This window comes from Silurus aristotelis (genome assembly GCF_946808225.1).
Source record: "Silurus aristotelis genome assembly, chromosome: 18".
Lineage (NCBI taxonomy): Eukaryota > Metazoa > Chordata > Actinopteri > Siluriformes > Siluridae > Silurus > Silurus aristotelis.
This window is the reverse complement of record NC_139591.1, coordinates 4,555,838-4,578,802: the sequence shown is the minus strand read 5'-3', so window position 1 is coordinate 4,578,802 and position 22,965 is coordinate 4,555,838. Positions and strand designations below refer to the sequence as shown.

Here is a 22,965-nt window from a genome sequence, read left to right as displayed (position 1 = left end):
AGGCTGAAGTAGGCAGTGCGCATGCGCCGTAGCTCAAGATGGTATTTAAATATAGGGATATTCCAGCGCAGTGAAGAGCGGATGATCAACTCGTTGTGCTCCACAGCCTTGTGTACTTCATCAAGATGGTTTCATGGGAATTTCCAATTTGGAGTCTTTTCGCCGGAGTTGCTGGTGCGTTGTTCTACCAGAGACTGTTTCACCCGTACTTCTGGACTGACTTGATGTATTACTTGAAGGTCCGAAAGGTCGGGAAGGCGACGATGGCGAAGATGAAGCGCGGGGTTCTCACCTATCTCGACCGCTTCGTCGAGCAGGCGAAACAAAATCCTGGGAAGCCGTTCATCGTTTTCGAGAACGAGGTTCTCACTTACATGGAGGTGCACCTTAGGAGCAACAAGTTTGCGAATGTTTTCCGGGGCGAGGTCGGTGTGAAACACGGTGACATTGTCGCGCTTTGGATGAGCAACGAGCCCGACTTTCTGTGCGCCTGGTTCGGGTTGAGTGAGCTGGGCTGCGAGGTGGCCTTCCTCAACTCCAACATCAAATCTAGATCTTTTCTGCACTGCCTGCAAAGCTGTGGGGCGAGATTTCTCATCGTGGGATCTGGTATTACACTATAAAATAGTTCACAATATTGCACAGATGTTCTTGACCAGCTGTCAGTCAGAGAATCTGATCTTCTCTACCTTCTCTAATGTTATGCAACTTATAATATATATGGTCCAGAGAGCCATCAGGAAGGGAGGTAGGGAGCTGTGATCTACCACGTAGCACAGCACAGAGGATAGACCACAGTTTAATTTCCTTTTTCCCCACAGGTCTTTATAGTCAGTGCTATTTAGCCTGCGGATCTTGTTGGATCTTGTAGAACAGCACATGCCAAACTGTGTGCTGAAACAACATGCTTTTGCAACAGAAAAACAGCATTTGTTTGGCACATGTCCATCTGTCTTGAGAACCTTAGTCTTGAGGTTCTCCAGAGACATACGTTTTCCACCAGCCTGCAGAAATATATAGGTTTACAGTAGAACCATTTGAATTGCAACCTAGAATTATATAAAAATAAACGTGTGTATGTATGTGTATATACAATGTTTAATTATTTTTTTTATTCCAATAGATTTGATCCAGTTTTTAGATGATGTCCTGCCAGCTCTATCAGATAATAACATTAGCGTGTGGGTGACTGAAAAGACTTGTTCACGTCAAGGCATCGGCACTTTGCTGGACAAAGTCGATCAGGCCTCTGACGAAAAGCCCCAAATCGACTTTCCGACAAATCTCACATCCAACTTCCTGTTCATCTTCACCTCAGGCACCACAGGTACTGCTCAGCTGCTTTGCGTATATGTTCCTGGGTGGGGGGAAAGTCTTGTGGTGGTTTGGGTTTGTGGAATTTCGCATGCTGAAATGTTTTTGGACATGCTGAAAAATTGCCGGATGGTGGAGTCCACCCTAAACCTAAAAAAAAAACCCTTCTTTCTTTAGTGTGTACTGTTTACATGGCACGTTGGCTCATAACTGCTTACTGTTTTTGTGTGTTTTCTTTACAAACGTGTTCTTCAGGGAATCCGGTGGCACAAGTTTAATAGCTGGACGTACTAATCAGCAATGAATCAAAAACCAGTGAATGTTTATGTTGATCTTTTATTTTGTCAGTAATTGAAGGGATTCTGTTGAAGACCATGTTTGTAGAGAGAAATTACAGACACAAGAGGTTTTTCCAAAAAACCTCTGTTTAGTGTTCCTCAGATATTAGTCTGTATTTGGATTTAAATCTGAACTGGGTTTGACCTAAACCATACAGGCATCTATTTTCATTTTATGAACTAACTTCATAAAAACACTAGAATTTACACAAAGTCAGCATGATGGCCTCAACTAGACTTTTCTTCTGCAATGTTTGTCTAGGATCCTGGAGTCCCATCAAGATTCATTCTGTGAACTTTTTACAACCAGCTTCCTTTAAAAGATGACATCATCCATAATTAAGCAATTTGTGTATCAAATACTCTTAGTAAAAATGTTTAAGATATTAAATTGTTCCCTTAACAGTATAATTTGTCTTTTTTAACATAGGGCTTCCAAAAGCTGCTCGGGTCAGTCACATCAAGGCGGTGATGAGCATGGCCTTCTTCCGCTTGTGTGGTGTCGATAAAAACGATACCATCTATCTCACCTTGCCACTCTACCATATGGCCGCGTCTCTGCTCGGTATTGGCGGATGCATCGATCTAGGTATGGAATTTCATGTCGACCGTGTGAGAAAATGAAATGTATTATTTACTGCAATATAATAACTATACTGAAGATACTGGCTTAATATGAATATAAGATTAATGATATGTATAATAACACCTACAACTCTTTGATGCACAAAAGTACCGCATTATATAGATTCGCTAACCTAATCTATGTTCAAAACACTGTTCAAGCTGAGCAAAAGGGATACAATAGTGTGGGTAAGTTTATGGGGTGTCTCATTTAAAGCCTACAGGAAATACCTAGCCATGTTGCCCTCAGGAGATGCATGTATTTATAACATGCACAATTCCTGGAAGTTTTCATCTTTAACTTTGGGAAAGGCTGCGAAAATAATTTCATGTGGTAGGAAAAAAAAAACCTGAAGTGTATGACTTTATATAAAAAGTGTTATTATTTATTTAGTTAGTTTGTCTAGTTTGCACCACGGAACCGCATTTGCACTGCTATTAGACCAATTCGGGGTTTTCTTTATATTTCAGATTTGGAAAATAAACACCAGCAGTGACTTTACAGTGCAGGATGTAACCAAATGTGTAGCCAAAAGGGAAACACCATTAATTGTGTTGAATTGCTCACGTACGTTTGTTTATATCGAAATCAATTTAAAAATTAACGTCAAAAACTGTATTTACTAATGATAATATAGCCCAAATATTCCATATCTGTATATAATTGTATATGTATCCGAACGTAAAGATCATTTTCAAATTGGAATGTGGAGGAACTGAATAAATAGTGACCCAGAATCATTGTGGGTAATGTAAAAAAAATATTCAAAATATTTTGGGAAATTTGTAAACTCAGAATTGAATTTTAAACTAATATTTTTGTGCAATAAAAAATCTAATAATGAGTAAAAGTACCATAATTTCCGCACCCATATATAAGCCGCACCCACTGAATTTTACAAATATTTTTATATTTAACATAAATAATGTAAAGGTGTCTACACTAATGAACTTTACACAGGCTTTAACGAGACACGTTACACACGGTGTAACGGGTGAAATATGTTGCGCTTCCTTTAGGAGCATAGCGGTATTTTGGGAATAGCATGCCACTGCATTTTTCCGCTATTACTGCGTGTGTTTAAGACGAGGAATATGTCCTTATTATTATCTGATGCTCATTTCTAAGTTTCTTTGACTAACCCTTAACGCTGTTGCCAAGAAAAATAAAAAAAGCACGAGTTTTGGAAACCCGTCTGTGCTTATATGATTTCTGTTGCAACTGGAGTTAGCGAGCTCTCCCTTCACCCAGATTCAACACGTTACAACGGCTTGTTTTCTGTAAAGCTGCTTTGAGACAATGTCTGTTGTGAAAAGCGCTATACAAATAAACTTGACTTGACTTGACTTGACTTGTATTTAAACAGTAGCCGACCAAGAAAGTCATTGTTCACTGTCTTTCTCCTTCCTTTCACAACTATTTCTCTCTAGAGTTTATCTTTTGGCATGGTCGTGCGTTAAAAAAAAAAATGTTTTTCTCCTGAAGCCGTGCAGCTCAGAACACAGGTGAGGTGTGTTTTTTCGTTTCCGTTCGGAAATTTCATTAGTCTAATGTTATGGGGTTCAGTTTTTTTTGCTTGAAGTTTGTGAAACCGGGAAAAACCCAGGAAAAATTAATAAATTAGCCGCTTCGTTGTTTAAGCCGCGGGGTTCAAAACGTGGGAAAAGATTTTCAGGGTGAAGATTTCCTTTAATGTTACAGAACCTCTTCAGCTTTCACATTTGGTCACAGGAGCTACGTGTGTTTTAAAGAAGAAGTTTTCTGCCAAGCAGTTCTGGAAGGACTGCATCAAGTATGATGTTACTGTGTTCCAGTATATTGGAGAGCTCTGTCGATACTTGATCAATCAACCCAAGGTTTTTATTCATCAGTTCACTTTTCTTTGTCAATACAGTGAGCTACATCTTTTGCTGTACAATAGCATGCACCGACTGCACCCGTTCCTCCTCGCTAATCTGGTTTAACTGTACACAGACTCCCGAGGAGATGGCACATAAAGTACGCATTGCTGCAGGGAGTGGCCTTAGAGCAGACGTCTGGAAGGAGTTTTCTAGGCGCTTTGGGAAAATCCGGATTTGCGAGGGGTACGGATTGACCGAGGCCAGCATTGGCTTCGTTAACTACACCACTGAAATTGGACCCATCGGGCGAGCCAGTTATTTCAACAAGGTTAATTTTGATTTTCAGACTTTGAGGTTGAGCAAGTTTTCCTGGAAATGTCTTTAAATATAAAACAAATCTTTTTAAAGCTCTGGCAAGTGCTTAGTATAAATTATAGTATTGATTTATAACTCCAAGTCTAAAAAAAGTTGGAACGCTGTGTAACATGTATATAAAAACAGAATGCAATGGTTTGCACATCTAGTAGTTTTATTCACAGTAGAACATTGAAAACATATAAAAGAAAAATGTTTAAACTGAGGAAATGGATCATTTTGAGAACAAAAATTAGGTAATTTTGAATTTGATGACCGCAACATGGTTCAAAATAGGGTAAAGAAAGACTGGAAATGTAGGTGTTACTAAAAAGAAACAGCTGGAGGAACATTTCACAACTTACAATTATTAATTGTATTCTGTGGATTCACTCAAATTTGTCAAATCAGGTATAACATATACCCTTTGCCTGTATATTACTGACTGTTTAACATTTATAGATTTTTTGCATTGCAGCGTCATCTACCGTTCGAATTTTTGAAATGTGACCCAGACACATACGAACCTATCCGAACAGATAAAGGACGCTGCTTAAAAGTGAACAAAGGTGAGAAGTTAATGTTATTTACAAAATAACAAATTGTGCCATTATATGGAAATAATGCGTGCTGGGAGTGTAATGCGACACGAAGCTCTAGCAGAGCGCCACTTTGACCTTTGACACCCTTATGGGACTTTTCAATATAACAAAAGAAGTGTGTTATATCATTTAAAACATTGAGACCTTTTATGATTGTCATGCTCAAATTATTAATGTGTTTTTTGGAATTTTATTGTTTTTTAGGTAATGTTGTGGAAACATCCAGGAGACAAGATAGTTCCTGCTCTTACTTTTATTATAGCGGCAATAAACAGGAATTGTTTTGGTTTTTCTCTTGAACTTCTTCAGCAGAATCTACTCTGCTCTGATAAACTTCACACTGATAGTTACAAAGTATTTACAAATGACCACCTTTTATAAATGTTATAATTTATAAATGATGATCAGGCTTGCAATAAAATAAAATAAAATAAAATAAAAAAATAAAAAAGGACACACATCCTTTACCTAGGTAGAAGTACAGATACTCCATGTTTAAAACGACTGGTAAAAGTTTAATTACTGACTACTGTTTTTCACTCAAGTTAAAGAAAAAAAGTTTGCGCTCTGACATACTTCAGTAAAAAGTAGTTACTACTACCTGTTTTAGTGTCACGCTGCTAATTGGACCTCACGTCATATTCATACAAAAGAATTTCAAATTTTGTTATCTGAAAAGATGATGATGATGATGATGATGATCAGGAATGTCTCTTTTTTCAGTCATGTTTACATCACTGACTCCCTCTGTCTCATCCACATTAGCCCCAGACTACTTGTTGCCTTCTGCCCTGCTCATTGTTAGCTTCATAGCCTAGCCTATGTCTGTGGTGCCAGGAAATGATACACTAGTGGTAAATAAAAAAAAATAAAAAAACATGGGCAATGACAAAAAAAAGGTTGATGTGTTGATGAAAATGTAAGAAAGTATAAAATAAATGAATGCGTGAGAGTAAAAAGTTGCCTGAAAAAGAAATAGTGAAGTAAAGTACTGATACCAGAAAAATCTACTTAAGTACAGTAACTTTAAGTTTTTTAAGTGTTTTAGTTCTTTCATACTGCAGCGACTTGTCAGTATTTACTTGCTGATGGTGACAAAGTGCTAAAACAAGAGACTTGTTCCGTAAATGTTAAAAGAAATGAAATAAAAATAATACTTAATAATCTTTATTTTATATAACGCCTTTGAAAGTCTCAAATCGATTTCAAGCATAGAAATAGGTATTAAAAAAATCATTATCATAATAAATAATAAATAATAATAAAATAATTAAATGAAAAAAGCTTCAGCTTTTTATTTTACGTCAACTATTATGTCTTTGTTTTAATCCACACCTATATTTAAAAAAAAAATCTTTAATATTTGTGAAATATTATTTGAAGAATTTCTACAGTTTATTTAAGAAAACTTTTGCTATAGAAATGATATAAGCAAGCACTAGTGTCGGTCTGACTGCTGTTGTATACAATTAATTGTTTCGCTAACAGATTTAAGAATTTAACAGAGCTGTTTTATCATTTGTCTTATACAACAGTTGTAGGACGTTAGATTTGTCTGTAGGTCTGTATTTGTTCGATTTTGTAATAAGGGGACGTTCAGTCAGTCATATAATTCTGTTGTTTCAGGTGAAGTTGGTTTGCTGGTTGCCCCGCTGTCTTTCACCAACCCTTTTCTTGGCTACGCGGGAAACAAAACCATGTCTGAAAAGAAGCTGCTGAGAGATGTGTTTAAAGAGGGGGATGTATATTTCAACACAGGAGACTTGATGCTTCAGGATCACAAAGACTTTGTCTACTTCAAAGACCGGATAGGAGACACATTCAGGTATTACACTGTTGAATATTTAACTGCATGGTCTATCATTTGTGTGGCAATCTAGTTGGCTACAGTTTCTAAAAGCCATAAGATCTAGGCCTCTGCGCTTAAAAAAAAAAATTCAATTACAAGACTATAAGACTCTTGCATAAAAAAAATCCTTGAAGCATTTCTCCCTATGCTCCATTATATTGTGTCATTTAAGATTTAGCATTCGAATGGCTTTTCTTCGCTTAAGATTAATGTGCAGCCATTCATCAAAATGGGCGTCAATGTAAATGCTAACACCCTGCTGCATTTGTAAGGCTATTGGCCCTTGTGTACACAATCCCTGATTCTAGTCTTCATGTGAATGAAATCACCCTGCTGAGAATGCTCAGGACAGAGCACCTCCCAACACTTTTCGCTCGAGTGGAAACCGTGGCCGAGACTAATAAACACTGGCAGCACTTCGAAAGGGCAGAGCCAAAAACTAGGCAGCGCTCATTCATGAAAATGCCAGAAGTGATGCAAGGCTCCTCTAGCAAAGCCAGTTCTGGTGATGGCTTATCAATAGAGAATAGTGTACTTTAGAGTAGAGAAAATGAGATCAACTCCAAGGCTGGCTGGGAGATTTCTGACTGGGGCATGTTAATGGAGAAACAGCTACCATGACACAGAGATGGGAGAACAATAGTCACATTAGCAAGCATGCCATCAGGTCAAACGCTTAGGCCCTTCACTGGGGATACCAAGAAGCATTAGGGCACAAAGGGGCCGTTTGTCTTGCTTAGGTTTGGCAGGTCATAGCAAAACACTGTGCTAATGTGTAAAAGCTTGGCTCAAGAGTCATTGAACGTAGACCAGGCTGGTCCTTGAGAGGAAGTGTCTTATTGGGGTTTTTTCCTGAGTGGAAATCTACAATTAATTAGTTAAATAGAAACTTTTTTTTACTGTTCTAGGTGCAGATAATGGTATTTGTCAAGAGGGTTTTTGGGTAATTCTGAGATCCTTCTTCTTTTTTGCTGCAGTAACATTGCAAACAAAGATCTCTGGGGAATGAGACCTTAAATAAAGAGAAAAAAATGAGTGGTGATTCCAAACTTTGGCTTTTTGTGGTTCTCTATTCAAAATCCTAAAGCCAAGTGACTCCATGTACACTATACAATGTGGTATCAAATGTTTCGAGACTAGCTTTATTTGGAGGAAAATACTTTATTTATCTATGTATACACACCTTCAGAATAGGTGCATAAGTGTAATCATGTGGATCGTTCTCCGACAATCATTATGCGCAATTTGCCGAATAGTTCAATGTTTTCAGGGGTTGAGCTCGTTGTAGGTCTTCCTGATCTCTCCTCGTCTACCAGTAAAGTTCTTCCTCTCTGAAAGCATGCATGCAAATCAAAACACCTTAAAAGTCTCATTGAAGCATCGTCGTATGTCATGTCAAAAGTCTCTCTCGAAGATTTTTCCAGTTTCACCTCGTACGGCCAAATGAATGTCACTATCACTCCTATATATCTGTAAAAATAATGTTAATGAGAACATGGTTTGCTAAGTTTGTAGTGGAAGAACTCGAGGGGGCTGCATAGAGCCTTGAACTCAGAACAGTTTTGGGATGAGCTAGAAAGCCAGGCCCAATATCAATATCAGAAGTGATGTGAGGCTAATCTCCTTATTAATGCCATGCCTTTAAAATAGGATCTTCACTAAGCACATTATCAGGTGCCATCGCCCATTTATAACCCCGATTCCATAAAAGTTGGGACGCTTTGTAAAATGTAAATAAATACAGAATTTAATAATTTGCAAATCTTATAAACATGTATTTTTTTTTTGTAATCAGAACATTTCAGTTTTGTTAAAACTTACCACTGTAAATGTACAAGTATAAGGTAAATTTGAGTTTAACACATACAGTATCAGAAAAGTTGGGATGGGGCAGGAAAATACTAAAAAAGGAAAAGTTACCAAAAAGAAACAGCTGGAAAAACATTTTACAAGCAGTTAGTTTAATTGGCAACAGGTCATTATTAAGTGTGCACATTGTCAAGAAAATTTTTTTATGGATTGAAGAAAAGTAGAAAAGATTCTTTGGAGAGCACACTGTGTACTGCATCTATTACAATAGTATAGCTTTGTAGTAGAAGTGTCTTGGTGCTAAACTGACCTGCCTGCAGTCCAGACTCTTCACTATTTAAAAACATTTGGTGTGTCATGGAATAAAAAATACAACAAAGAAGACCAAGGACTGTTGAGCAGCTAGAATCCTTTTTTTTTTTTTTAGACACAAACAGAACAACATCTTCACTTAAAACTCCAGCAAGTAGTCACCTTTGTTTATTTGTTGTAGCCATCAAATTCTAAATTACCTCATTTTTTTCCTTAAAATGGTACATTTCAACATTTGATGTTTTCTATGTTCTACTGTGGGTAAAATATTAATTATTTATGAAATAAATAATTTATACATTCTGCTCTTCTTTAGATTTTACACAGTGTCAACATTTTTGAGAATTGAGGTGTTGTGCATTAAACATTAGCAGTCAGTCTTCAGGCCAGAGTAATCAATCATGTTAACAAATATTGCCATCTAGTGTTTCAAATTAGGGTTACAAACTAACCTAAGGATCCGAAATCATTACAGATAGAGGGCTTTTGCTTATTTTGCACAAATTATTCGATAATGATAATAATAATATTAATAATAATAATAATAATAATAATAATAATAATCATAATAATCATAATAATAATAATAATTAAATAATATGAATCATTAAAATGAATGGCAATAATTTTTTTTTTTTTTATTAGCTGCATTTTATTTATATTCTATTACACATCCTTTATTTCATTTATTTATGTTCTATATTTGATTTACAGATGGAAAGGAGAGAACGTAGCCACCACTGAGGTTTCTGAGGTTTTAGGTTGTTTGGAGTTCCTGCAGGATGTCAACGTCTACGGTGTCACAGTGCCAGGTTTTTGAAAGTCCTCCTTGACCTTATAATTATAAGACTATTTTTGTTCCTGTGAATTTCATTCAGGCTAGCATACAATTTAATGGCTCATTTTTACAATTTAAAATAAATTCCTTAAAGGGGGCAGGGGTCAGATGTAGGCTTTACAATCCAACTTCTTAAAAAAGCTTGTTAATTGTAGGTTCTTAGTATATAATAGAGGATGTAGGAAAAACGTACTTTTCCAATATGCAATAGGGAAGTAGTATACAAGGGAATTCAAAACAATGTCCAGCACTTTTACAATAGACGCTACCACAAACGCAGATTTTCAGGAATCCAGATGGATCCTGGGACAAGCAATCCAAAGGTGGTGACAAGTGAGGTTTAAGAATCTCAAGGCTGCTTGTGAGGACATGAAAGCAACCAGACTCATCTAAATGTCACTGTATGATGGGATTAATAATCTCTACAGTGTACGTGTTGTTAAGCAAAACCACAATCAGTGTAAGGAAATGAACAAATTGTGAATAGTATCTGGGGATGATCATAGAAGTTGTTCTTTGGTACAAATCCAGATGCAATTATCCATTAATTATCCATTAATTTATTTATTTGGAAGGAAGTGCAAAACTTTAGTGTTTTATTCATCCAAATAAATACATTTTCATCCAGACGTTTTACCTCTGGATGGAGTTCTCTTCATTTGGAGACCACTTTGTGCAGCTGGGGATGGTTTTACATCAACAGATCCATGAACTCACTGAGCAACACAAGAATGAGGATGGATTTGGACTGTAATTATTATCTACAGTCTACTACAATAACTCAGGAACACAGGTTGCATTAAATCTCCTACGACTGTACACCTTAACAATGATGGAACTGTATAAGGACATTTGGTGCCACCCAGATGAGGATGGGTTCCCTTTTGAATCTGGTTCCTCTCAAGTTTTTTTTCTTCATGCCATCTCAGGGAGTTTTTCCTTACCACAGTCGCCACTGGCTCGCTCGTTAAGAACAAACTTACAATTAGAACTTTGAGACAATGTCCACTGTTAAAAGCACTATACAGATAAAGATTCATTGAATCTAATAAATTTTTCTATATGCTTTAATGAAGCCAATTGAAAATAGGTTATAGGTTGTACTCCAGAAAAAAATGCATATTCATACTTAGTATCAAAGGTATCTTGCAGATCGGTGTTTGAGTACCAACTAGAAATGGAAAAGTGTGTGCAGCATATTTTATGAATCTACATGAATAGTTCTTGTTCATACTCAGGCCACGAGGGAAGAGCAGGGATGGCAGCTGTGGTCCTAAAGGAAGGCCGTGACTTGGATGGGGAAAGTCTGTACAATCATTTAGTAGAGAACCTTCCAGCATATTCCTGGCCATGGTTTCTGAGAGTCCAGGTAAGAAAAGTATAAAGATTAATGCCTATTAATGTAATGTTGCATGGTGTATCTTTAATTATCATATTGTGCTTAACTGCAAACAATGCAAATATCGTTCTGCAACTTTCCACTATCTTGTTCTTACTGTAGCTAGACTAAGTTATTGTTTCAAAACATCTGTTTCTTGATCTCCTGCATTCCTTTTTTTTACCCACAGACTTATTTGGATGTCACAGAGACCTTTAAGCAGCAAAAGAAAAAGCTAGTGGAGGAAGGTTTCTGTCTTCAGGTTGTCCAAGCTCCCCTTTACTTCCTGGATAACTCTAAGAAAACCTACATTCCCCTCTCTCAAAGTGTGTACGACGACATCGTGTCGGGCAAGATACGACTCTAAACCAGTCATTTACAGTTCACACAAGTGAAGGAATGCGCATCCGAGTTTCGACTGATCCGCAACACAGCACATTAATCACTGGTTTAATATTTCTTTGGGTCCAGGTTTGCATTTGAGAGCTTATAACATTTTTTTAATATGTATTTTTTAAATCACATTTTAACATGGACCTTGGAGGAAAACACTGGAAATTTCTCAAAAGCATTGTGTTTTTAAATATTTTTTCATTTCGTGATTAATGTTGAACACTGTGAATGATCTCGAGAATATTCCAAGTCAAAGCCAATGGAAAATCATTTCTACACCACGTCTTCAGGAGTTCACATTTCTGCCTACTGAGGTTTTTAAAACATTTGAAAATAATGTTGGAATCTTATTGCTGATATACAGGTGGTTGCTGGAGGGAAAAGATGGAACTTTTGAAGCATAAATTAAATGCGATTTATTACTTTTTTTGAAGTCAGCAATGTTGTTTTCCTGCTTTGATTTAACATTTCAGTTGATGTTATGCTTAACAACACTGCCTACCAAATTTGTTTTACTTTGTATATATGTGCTGCAACTCATTTTATTACTTTGTGAAATATATAGTATATGTTGTGATATAACTATATACTGTTTAGAAGGAATGATGCTATTATATGCGCTTGTTTTCTACAATTAGAATAGTTCAGATGTTTTGTATAAACGTTTTCTATAATAGAATTAGAACCATACATATTTTAACTATTATTCCAAGTGTATTATTAATAGATAGAGTATAGTTCAGGCAGAGATCGTAACTCTGGAAAATTGGCAAAAATTGTAGGAATCAAGCAAAAGACAAAAAACGACTTAAAAGACAAACAGACTCCGATTAAATTAGTAATGTTCACTGGGGCATTAGCAAGACTTTGAAAAAAGCAGAATTATTGTGATGTGTGTATACAATGAGACAATGTGGATTAGTAGACAGGGGAGTGAGAACAGAGTGAAATATGGGCTGGAGAACTTGAGGGTCTGATGTGAAGGTAAATGTGAAAAAATGCTATGAAGTAAAAGTGCAAGAGTGACACTTTATAAATGAGGGAAAATGTTTGTTTCGTTAAATACTAAAAAATAAAAATGAGGTTCTTACAATTACTGGCAACTATAAATTCAGTACTTTGTGCAACCTTATTTTGCCTTCTACTCTCATGTTTGCCTGGAATCGGAGCTACTGGTTGTATTTCCCTCACTAGAGGTCAGCAGAGATGTACAGATCTCTCTAAGCCTTAAACTGAGACGTGTTGAACTGATTTTTATTTTTGACCTTTAAAGACACCCTGCACCGTTTTGGCAAACAGGATACAGCTTATTATGTTATCAGCATAATGCCATAGGGCATCAGAGAGGGTTCAGTGACAGATGAGGAAATTATAGATGAACCTCTGCCGCACCAAATACAATTTGCATACCTCCTGTCTTACATGTAATATATGACAACATTGAATTATTTTTTTTAGATTTGACTTTTTTTTTTATTAATGTTTAGGTACATAGCAATAAAAAAGTTAATTTTAGAGTAGAAAGCTTATTTTTATGCCACCTATAAAAAGAAATGGGACCTCCACAGGAACCTCCCTACCCAAAAATCAATTAAGTGATCTTGGCAGAGTACGCTTGTGTTATACAATTATAAATGTTACAAATAAAGCAATAAATTGTGGTCCTATATTATAAACTGTGACATGTTTTGTCACCCCCAGGGGCACACATCTTGTACATTTAGAATTAAAAGCACAAATAATGAGTACACCCCTTGCATTTCAGCAACCACTTAAGTCAAAATACAGCCAGTATTGTCAAAATAGCAAGACAACAAAAGTTAGTACACCCTAAGTGCTGTATGTCGCATGACCATGCAAAGCCGCATTCGTTATTCAAGTCCTATTCATTATGTTCATGTTTTAGTTTGCTTGACAGAACCATACTTATTTTTGTATCTTGTATTAGAGCAGTTCAAATTTGTTGCTTTAAATACCATTCTCAACAATGTTCAACATGGCACCTCATGGCAAAAGACCCCCACTAAAGAATTTGAGAATTTGAATTGTTGCTCTACAAAAAAATGGCCTAGGCTATAAGAAGATTGGTAAAACCCTGAATCTGAGTAACAGTGCTGTGTCCAGGGTCATAGAGAGGTTTTCCAACATGCACTCAGAACATGCCTCGCAAGGGTCGATTTAAAAATCCTTGTGCTGTGCGTCAGGAGGCTTAAAAAACGTATGAGTGCTGCAGCATTGCTTTAGAGGTTGCAGAAGTGGAAGGTCCACTTGTCAGTGCTCAGATGAATACGCTGCACACTGCAACAAGTCGGTTTGCATGGATGTCTTCCTTCTGAAGCCGGCTCACAAGAAAGCCTGCAAACTGTTTGCTAAATACAATCTGTCCAAGAGCATGAGTTACTGGATCTATGTCCTGTGGTCTGATGAGACTAAAATGAACTTGTTTGCTTTAGATGGTGTCCAGCATGTGTGGCAACGCCCTGGTGAGGAGTACCAAGATAATTGTGTCTTGTCTACAGTCAAGCATGGTGGTGGTAGCATCATGGTCTGGGGCTGCATGAGTGCTACTGGTACTGGGGGCATGTGGTTTATTTAGAGAAAACATGAATCCCAACATGAACTGTGACATTCTGAAGCAGAACATCCCTTTCAGTTATGCTGCCAAAACTAGCTTTGTTGGTATGTTGAACTTCTGCTCAGAAGGCTGTGAGTTCGAATCCCAGCTCAACCAAGCTGCCACTCCTGGGCCCTTGAGCACATCCCTTAATCCTCACCGGCTCAGTCCATGTTTCCATGTGAACTGTATAAGGTACAAAGGATGTCAAGGACGGGGCATTTTAGCTTTTTGGGGTGTATTATGGTGTATAATGCATGGGGTGGAAGGTGATTTGAGAGGAAATAAAGAGATAAATGAATGGTTTTAAATACAAAAATGTTGGATGTCATTACTGATAAACAGGTAAAAGCTTTACTTTAGATGTCTTGACGGTAGACTGGTGGTCCCAGTTCTGCAGTAAACATGGTCTCTCTCAGTCTCTCGCTTTCATTATCTCAGTCTTTATCTTTCAGTCTCTAATAGTCTCTCAGTCTCTCTTAGTCTTTCTCACTTTTTCAGTATTTCTATCTCATTTTCTCTCTCGCTGAGTTTTTCAGTCCCTCGGTCTCATTCCGTCTCTATTAGTCTCTCACTTATCTTCTCAGTCTCTTTCAGTGTCTCTCTCAGTCTTTCAGTTTTTCTATCTCATTCGTTCTCAGTCTCTTGATCTCAATCACTCCCAGTCTCTCTATTATTCTCTTAGACTCTTTCAGTCTATCTATCTCGTTCTCTCGCTCTCTAATTCTCTCAGTTTTCATCTCGCTCTCATTCTCTAAGTCTCTTTCTTTCTCAGTCTCCCAGTTCCTCAGTCTTTCTCTGTCTCAGTCTTTCAGTCTCTCTATCTCATTCTCTCGCAGCCTTTCACTGAAAGTCAGTCTCTCTCTCTGTCTCTTTCTCAATCTCTCTATCTCATTCTCCTTTCAGTCTCTCTGTATCTCAGTCTTCTCTCTCTCTCTCTCTCTCTCTCTCTCTCTCTCTCTCTCTCTCTCTCTCTCTCTCTCTCTCTCTCTCTCTCTCTCTCTCTCTCTCTCTCTCTCTCTCTCTCTCTCTCTCTCTCTCTCTCTCTCTCTCTCTCTGTACCTGCTCTCGCGCCGACCTGTGGGCTGCACGCGGACACCACCCTCGCGCCAGGATCTCCAGAGTAGCGCGAGACAGGAGGCGCAACGCACCGAGGAACTTCACCGCTAATGTCTGGAACTAACTCGATAAAACAGGCTTCAATTTAACAATTACAATTTACAATCTTTATTTATAGGATGTTTGTTCGGCATTGTTTCATACTTCTTCCAAAGGAACTACTGAAAAGGAGCTGGAACTTCTTGTAGCTGCTATGAATAAAGCCTAGCGACCCTCTCGTGGTTATTTTGGCGCGGTGATTATAATAATAATACTTATCTCATGAGTGAAGGTGAGAGCTCTGGGAAGATATTTAGGATGAGCTGGAAGAGGAATTTGAGATGTTTTGCTGGTTGCATGGCTCTGCTTTGCGCTCTGGTGGGGATTTTAGCCGGAGAGATGCCCGGGAGGAGCGCGTTTCAGGTGGAGCGCAGCTCCGAGAGCCGAGTGAGGAGACGCGGAAAGCAGGAGTCCCTCAGAGGGTGAGCGGCTCTTCATAATATTTATATCATTCATCTGATTTAAACAGTTTGAGTAACATGTAAATTACTTTTTTTTATTCTTCTCAGTCAGTGATATAGTTGGAATTAGGATTGGACTGTCTTTCTTTAAAACTGCATTCCAGGAAAATTCATTCACCTTTTCAAGAACCTCCATCATCCTAGTTTTAAATATTGATTTGCCTGATTAACCCCTAACAACAACTCTATAATAATAATAATAATAATAATAATAATAATAATAATAATTATAATAATAATAATATTAATAATAATAATACAAGTCTAATTCCAAAAAAGTTGGCACAATGTGCAAAATGTAAATACAAATATAATGCAATGATTTGCAAATCTCATAAATCTCTATTCTATTCACACTAAAACAAAAATAAACAAAAAAAGATGGCTGCAACAGGTCTCGAAAAGTTGGGACAGGACCATGTGTAGCTTCTGTCTGTATACTGTACATCTGTCAACTGAGGAGTTTTGAAAGAGGAATGTTGTTCCATATGTGTCTGATACAGGATTCTAGCTGCTCAACAGTTCTGGGTCTTCTTTGTTGTGTTTTTCGTTTCATGATACACTAAATGTTTGCAAATGGTAAACGGGCTAGACTGCAAAGTCATGCTATTGTAATAGATGCAGTATGCAGTTAGCATGGTCTTGCTCAAATATGCAAGGCTTCATGGAAGCATTTGTTGCTCTAAAACCTTTATATGTACAATTTATAATTGAAAAAAGCATTTCCAAATGTGCAAGTTGCCCACCAACGCACTCCCCTACCATCAGCGATGTGGCTTATAGAACCGAGTGCTGATAACATGCTGGATGGTGTCTTTCCTCTTTAGTCCGAAGTACCATTGTCCATTGTTTTAAAAAAAAAAATTAAGAAATTCGATTTGTCCAATGATGATCCAAATGTCCAAATGAACTTTGGCCCAGAGAGGATGGTGGTGTTTTTTGGATCATGTTCTTGCATGTCCTCTTCTTTACGTGATAGAGATTTAACCTGCTTATGTGGATGAAATGGCAAACTGTGTTCAAAGCCAATGATTTTTAGAGGTGTTATTGAGGCCATGCAGTGATTTTTATTAAAGTATCATGTCTGTCTTAAATGCAGTGCTGCCTGGGGGCCCGAAGATCACGGGCATCCAGTATTGATTTTCGCCCTTGTGCCTTACCCAGATTCTTTTTCAGATTTGTTCAAACTTTTGATACTATTATGTACTGTAAATGATGAGATATTTCACAGTTTTACAGTTCTATGTTGAGGAACATCATTCTGGAATTGTTCCACAATTTGTAGCCACATTCTTTCACAGATTGGTGATTGGTTTACTTCTGAGAAACTCTGCCCCTCTAAGATACACTATTTATACCTAATCATCTTAATGACCTGTTATGAATTAACCTAATTAATTTGACAATTTTACACAGTCTCTTACCTTTTTTAGAATTGGTGTTGTATTATTATTATTATTAATAATAATAATAATAATAATAATAATATTATTATTAATAATAATAATAATAATAAAAATATGACAGAAAATCAACAACTAAACCTGATCCAGCCTCAGTCTCTTTTTCTCTCTACTCAGTCTCTCTATCTCAGTCTCTCTTCTCTCGTTATCAGACAGTGATCTTGTTGCGATGAGGTTTGAATTGTTTTCCTCAAAACTGCATTCCAAAAAATACATCCATAAATGTAAATAATGATTTGCCTAATTGACAGTATAATAGAAATACCAACAGTATACAGTACTACTACTACTACTACTACTAATGATAATAATAATAATGATTATGATTATAACAGTATAATAACAAAATGACAGAATGTGCTGTTGTAGGAAAATAATCAATGACCCAACCTTACCCAACCCCTCTCTCTCTCTCTCTCTCTCTCTCTCTCTCTCTCTCTCTCTCTCTCTCTCTCTCTCTCTCTCTCTCTCTCTCTCTCTCTCTCTCTCTCTCTCTCTCTCACTCTCTCTCACAGTCTCTCAGTTATTTCTCAGCCACTGATCAAATTGAAATTAACTCTAGACTGTCTTTCTTCAAAACTGCATTTCAAATCTCCAGCCATCTTTTGAAAGAACCTCTACCTTCATTAATAAAACTAATGAACTAATGAATTAACTAAATAATTAGCCTAATTGCCCTCCTAATAACAATAGCATTATAATAACATGACTGTGCTTTTTTTAGGAAAATAAACAAAGGCCCAACCTGAAGCAAGATAGTTCTATGTAACATGACTTCTCTAAGTGTTCTATAGTGTCTTGAAATGTTATAGTTACATTAAACACAGTTGAACACCTGTGAGACAATTTCAGTGCCAAAGCAAAAATATATCTTCCTGATAAACAGGAAAGTCCTCTGCCCTGGAGACTGTGGCAGAAACTTAATGACCTCTTTCCATAAATAACCAACAACAGCTTCACATAGCAACACTATACACCCTATGAACATTTATAGGATATTTTTATTTGTTTTTTGATCATGAAAATTCATAAAATAAATACATTTATAAAACTGACCATAAAAAAAATGTAATTGCAACAAGCATAATTGTCAGATAATGTTCTAGAACATGCGCTTATGTGGCTGTGATTTCAGAAAGGATTACTCCACTACTATACCAACGAGCAAACCAACATTTTAAAAATAATAATAAAATAATAATAATTATATATACAGTAATCCCTGTTTATCGTGGTGGTCACTTTCCAAAATCACCAGCGATAAACCAAAAAAACACGATAAACGATAAACAAAACAACCCAAAAATGCTATTTTATGTATACAGTACTGTAATGTATTAACATTTTACTTCATTTTATAATTAATAATGATATTTTTATTAATACATTTTATTATATCAACATAAAACTCCATAAAAACAATTGCCTATAAGTTTTTTGGTCTATCGTGCCATCCGTGAGAGACGGAAATCAGAAAATCAGCCGGACAAATTAGTTACGTGGCAAATGTATGAATGATGGAATAAATATACCAAAAAGATTTGTTTGTTGAGGGCAAACCTATGTCATAGGGGGTTAATTAACACCTTCTAACCAATCTGATTAAGGATTTCAACTGTTGTGTTAATGCGGGTCTCAGGCTTATTTTTTTTGTATGTGAGACATGAGGCAAGTCAACACAGGTAAGACATTGGACTGGAAGTCTCGAACTGTCAATGTCAACCCAATGTCTGTGAAGCGGTTTAAGTTAACCGTGTTTGAATGGAGGAACTCAAAGGTGTTGTACCTTTCTATCCAAGCCTATAGTGATGTATTACTGCCTCTTAAGCCTGTGGAACAGAAGTGGTAGTAAGAAAAAATCTGTCTTGAGTTTGCGAGCAGTCACGCTATTACACTGATTAGTACTCTAACACATTTGGATTCACTTTGCCTAATTTTTTGCAGCAGCTGTGTGTATACGGAAATAAACACTGGCTGGTAGTGAGGCCTGTTTTCTTATTTCATCTTGAAGTCATTTCAGATTCATTACTGGATTTTCTTTTGTATGGTAGGTGACTAAATACTCACTGTTGGCTCTTGGCGGTAGACAGTAAGACGGTGCAGTACTAATTATAGCAATCTCTCTATTTGACTTCTGGATATTTGTGAATTTCTGATGTTTACATCGTGAGCATTTATAATGAGGGATTTAAAACTGTTTGTTTTTTCCCTTTAGGTTATAATTTGTCCTCTCATTCTATTTAAGTAGTCATCCAACATAAAACACATAGAAGTCTACAACCACAAGTACAGAATGCAATGATTTGCAAATCTCATAAACCCATATTTTATTCAAAATAGAACATAGAAAACATATCAAATGTTCAAACTGAAGAAATGGACCATTCAAAAAGATTGAGGTCATTTTGAATTTGATGTCTGCAACAAGTCTGAAAAATTTGTAATGGGGCAACAACTGGCTGGAAAGTAAGTGATACTAATATGGACCATCTGGAGGAACATTTTACAACTAATTAGAATTATTGGCAACCGGTCAGTAAAATGATTAGGTCTAAAAAGAGTATCTTAGAGAGGAACTTTCAATATATCATCATCTGCAATAAAAAAAAGAATCTGGAGAAAACTCTAACGGACTAATGCACATGAAACAAGGGTGAAAATCAATATCCGATGCCCGTGATCTTTGGGCCCTCAGGCAGCACTGCATTAAAAACAGGCATTATTCTGTAATAGAAATTGCTGCGTGGGTAAACACTGCTGTCTTCTGTGGGTCAAAGCTCATGTAAAATGGATTGAAACAAAGCAGAAAATTGTTCTGTGATCGAACAAATCAAAATTCAAAAATCATTTTGGAAACCATGGATGCAGCGTCCTCCGGACTAAGGAGGGGAGGGACCATCCAGCAACCATCCAGCAGTGTTCATTTCAAAAGCCTGCATCTCTGATGGTAAGGGGGTGAAATATACTGGTTTTAGAGCAACATATGCTTACTTCCAGACAAAATCTGTTTCAGGGAAGGCCTTGAATATTTCAGCAAGACAATACTAAAGTGCATATTGTATCTTTTACAATAGCATAACTTCGTAGTAGAAGAGTTTGGGTGCTAAACTGGATTTCCTGCAGTCCAGGCCTTTCACCTACTGAAAATATTTGGTTCATCCTAAAGCGAAAAATACGACAAAAAAGACCCAGCACTGTTAAACAGCTAGAATCTTGTATCAGACACAAATTAGACAATATTCCTTTCCCAAAACTCCAGCAAACCAGTCTGTTCAGGTCCTACATGTATACAGACAGTTGGTAAAAAAGCATCAAACTGATGCTACACAGTGGTAAACACGGCTCTATCCAACATGATTATGATTATCTAATCTGATTTAAAATATAAATGTAAATATGATATTTACATTTTACACAGTGAATTGGGGTATATAATCACAGGGCAGATGGAGCCTGGTTATTACGTTTTAAAATGATATGACTCAGACAAGCCTAATGGGAATATAAAAAGTATTACAGAAGTATGACACATTCTAACTTTTACAAATTTAGGCGAGACACCCTTTTTTAAGTGGGGTCCTAACTGTATCATTATTATAGTATAATAACAATATTATATTCAACTATAATATTAAGATTTTTCTACAGGCCAAATGTGTGTGGATCTCGTTTGCACTCCTACTGCTGTCCAGGCTGGAAGACTTTGCCTGGGGGCAACCAGTGTATCGTGCGTGAGTTATGCACCAGATGTTACACACCATAAACTGTCTCTTCAGCTAGTGCTAGTCAGAAGCGCAGAAACAAGGACATTTACTTAAAGCTGTTTAATGGAGCTTTCTGACTGATTCTGGAGCAGTTCAAAGTGTAGTAAGCACTCTTCCTCAAAACGTTTTAGACAGGGAAACATATTTTTACATTGTTTATGAACTCACCAACATTTTCTAAACTACAGAAATATTAATTTGCTAATCAGCATAGTTATTCTTCGTTTCAAACAATTCAAGGTATTAATTCACAAATTGATTTTACAAACCTACACGAACTGATACATGCACCAGTATTTATTTGTTAAAGTAACAAGCCATAAAAGGATCAAAACACTAAGAAAAAAAATACAGGCTACTTGGAACCAGAGAGTTCTTCTATACCAAAAAGTTGTTAATTATTCATAACACAAGCTTCAAGATGCAATCAGCGAATTTAATAGTCACATATCCCTATTTTGAATTCAACAAACATCTTTCTATGATCAGTTTGCAGATGCTCAGTAATTAGTCAAGAATGGAAAGATATGGCAGATCACAACTAATTACCTGTACAGTCACAGTGCAAGATTTAATATGGAAAAAGATTAGTTAAACATTCAAGCCCTGCTTGAACTGCTGTGATTTATTTACGTGTTTATTGTGATACGATTTTGGTGCTTCAGTGAGTTACTGTACTAACACTGTCACTTCCTATTTCCACTACAGCCATATGCCGGAACAGCTGTGGAGAAGGCTTCTGTTCTCGACCCAACATGTGCACATGCCCCACTGGTCAAATTGCTGCTTCTTGTACTGCCAAATCATGTAAATCTTCCTAAATCAGTTCTTTATTCTGAGTAAATTTGTGATTTTTTTTTGGTTAAGGTCTTGTATGGAAAGTTGTTCAATGATTTTCCTTGAACGGTTTTATAATCCTGGCAGCAGCAAAGTTTGCTCAATCTAACTCCGTACCTCTGGGAGCATGAACTTGTGGAGTTTTAGGAGGGTGCAGACAGATTTGTATACAGCATCACATGGGTTTTCTCAAGTTTACAGTGTTTCTTTTTCTTCCTGTGCTGCAGCTCAGCAATGTAGCATCAAGTGTATGAATGGTGGTGTGTGCGAGGCAGATCACTGCCAGTGTCAGAAGGGTTACACAGGAAACTACTGTGGGCAGCGTGAGTACATTTAAGGATACATACTGTACTTCTTGATGTTTTTGCTACCATTGATAGTCTAGGATTTATTGTTATTTCTCAGATTTCTCTACATGGCCATCACATTTGTGAATTGTACCAAAGCACACAGTTGTATAGTAAGACTTTGCATGCTGTAGCATTAAGATGTCCCTACACTGGTAGTAAGGGTCCCAAACATGTTCCAGCATGGTTTAAGATTAGACTGAATATCCTGCAAAGAGCCCTAAACTCAATCCCAGTGAACACCTTGTGGATGAACTATAATACTAACTGTGGCCCCAGGCCTTCTCATTAAGAACAGTGCCTGACATCACTTATGAGCATAAATCTTTACAGCCATGCTCCAAATTCTAGTGGAAAGCCAGATGAGTGAAGGTTATTAAAGTAACAAAGGGGAACAACACCTGGCAGGGGATGTTTAAAAAGCACATAAGGTGTCTGCAGTTGTAATTAAGACTAGTTCTAATTTACTTTCTCCAAACCAGTTAGTACAGTCATGCAGTGTCATCCGTATTTTTCTTTTATTTTAGATTTTGAACTGGTATAAATCACCCTGCGGCCCAACAGGCCTATGTTTATAAAGTTCTCTGTGTAAAGTGTAAAGGCCAAAAATAATGCCATTTATGGTCATTAGAAGGAAAAAAAAAATATGTTATCTGGTGCTTATTTTG

General features: G+C 36.9%; 2 protein-coding genes across 3 annotated transcripts in view; both read left to right on the top strand.

Moving 5' to 3' along the window:
• Positions 1–36: 36 nt before the first annotated feature.
• On the top strand, positions 37–12,763 carry LOC310740992 (long-chain fatty acid transport protein 6). Its single transcript, XM_083568282.1, has 10 exons — positions 37–609; positions 1,124–1,327; positions 2,083–2,241; positions 4,009–4,133; positions 4,252–4,446; positions 4,951–5,041; positions 6,701–6,899; positions 9,759–9,856; positions 11,121–11,251; positions 11,451–12,763. The coding sequence occupies exons 1-10, from the start codon at positions 126–128 to the stop codon at positions 11,625–11,627; spliced, it is 1,863 nt and encodes a 620-aa protein (XP_083424408.1). The 5' UTR covers positions 37–125; the 3' UTR covers positions 11,628–12,763.
• A 2,586-nt stretch (positions 12,764–15,349) lies between these two features.
• fbn2a (fibrillin 2a) overlaps positions 15,350–22,965 on the top strand; it is a 61,090-nt gene continuing 53,474 nt past the window's right edge. Inside the window, exons 1-4 of one of the 2 annotated variants that reach the window (XM_083568064.1) lie at positions 15,350–15,847; positions 20,998–21,080; positions 21,822–21,920; positions 22,178–22,273. In XM_083568064.1, coding sequence (XP_083424190.1) covers positions 15,648–15,847; positions 20,998–21,080; positions 21,822–21,920; positions 22,178–22,273 — 478 coding nt within the window. In that variant the 5' untranslated portion in view covers positions 15,350–15,647. The remainder of the gene's footprint in view (positions 15,848–20,997; positions 21,081–21,821; positions 21,921–22,177; positions 22,274–22,965) is intronic. The other variant, XR_014537794.1, reaches the window with a different exon arrangement.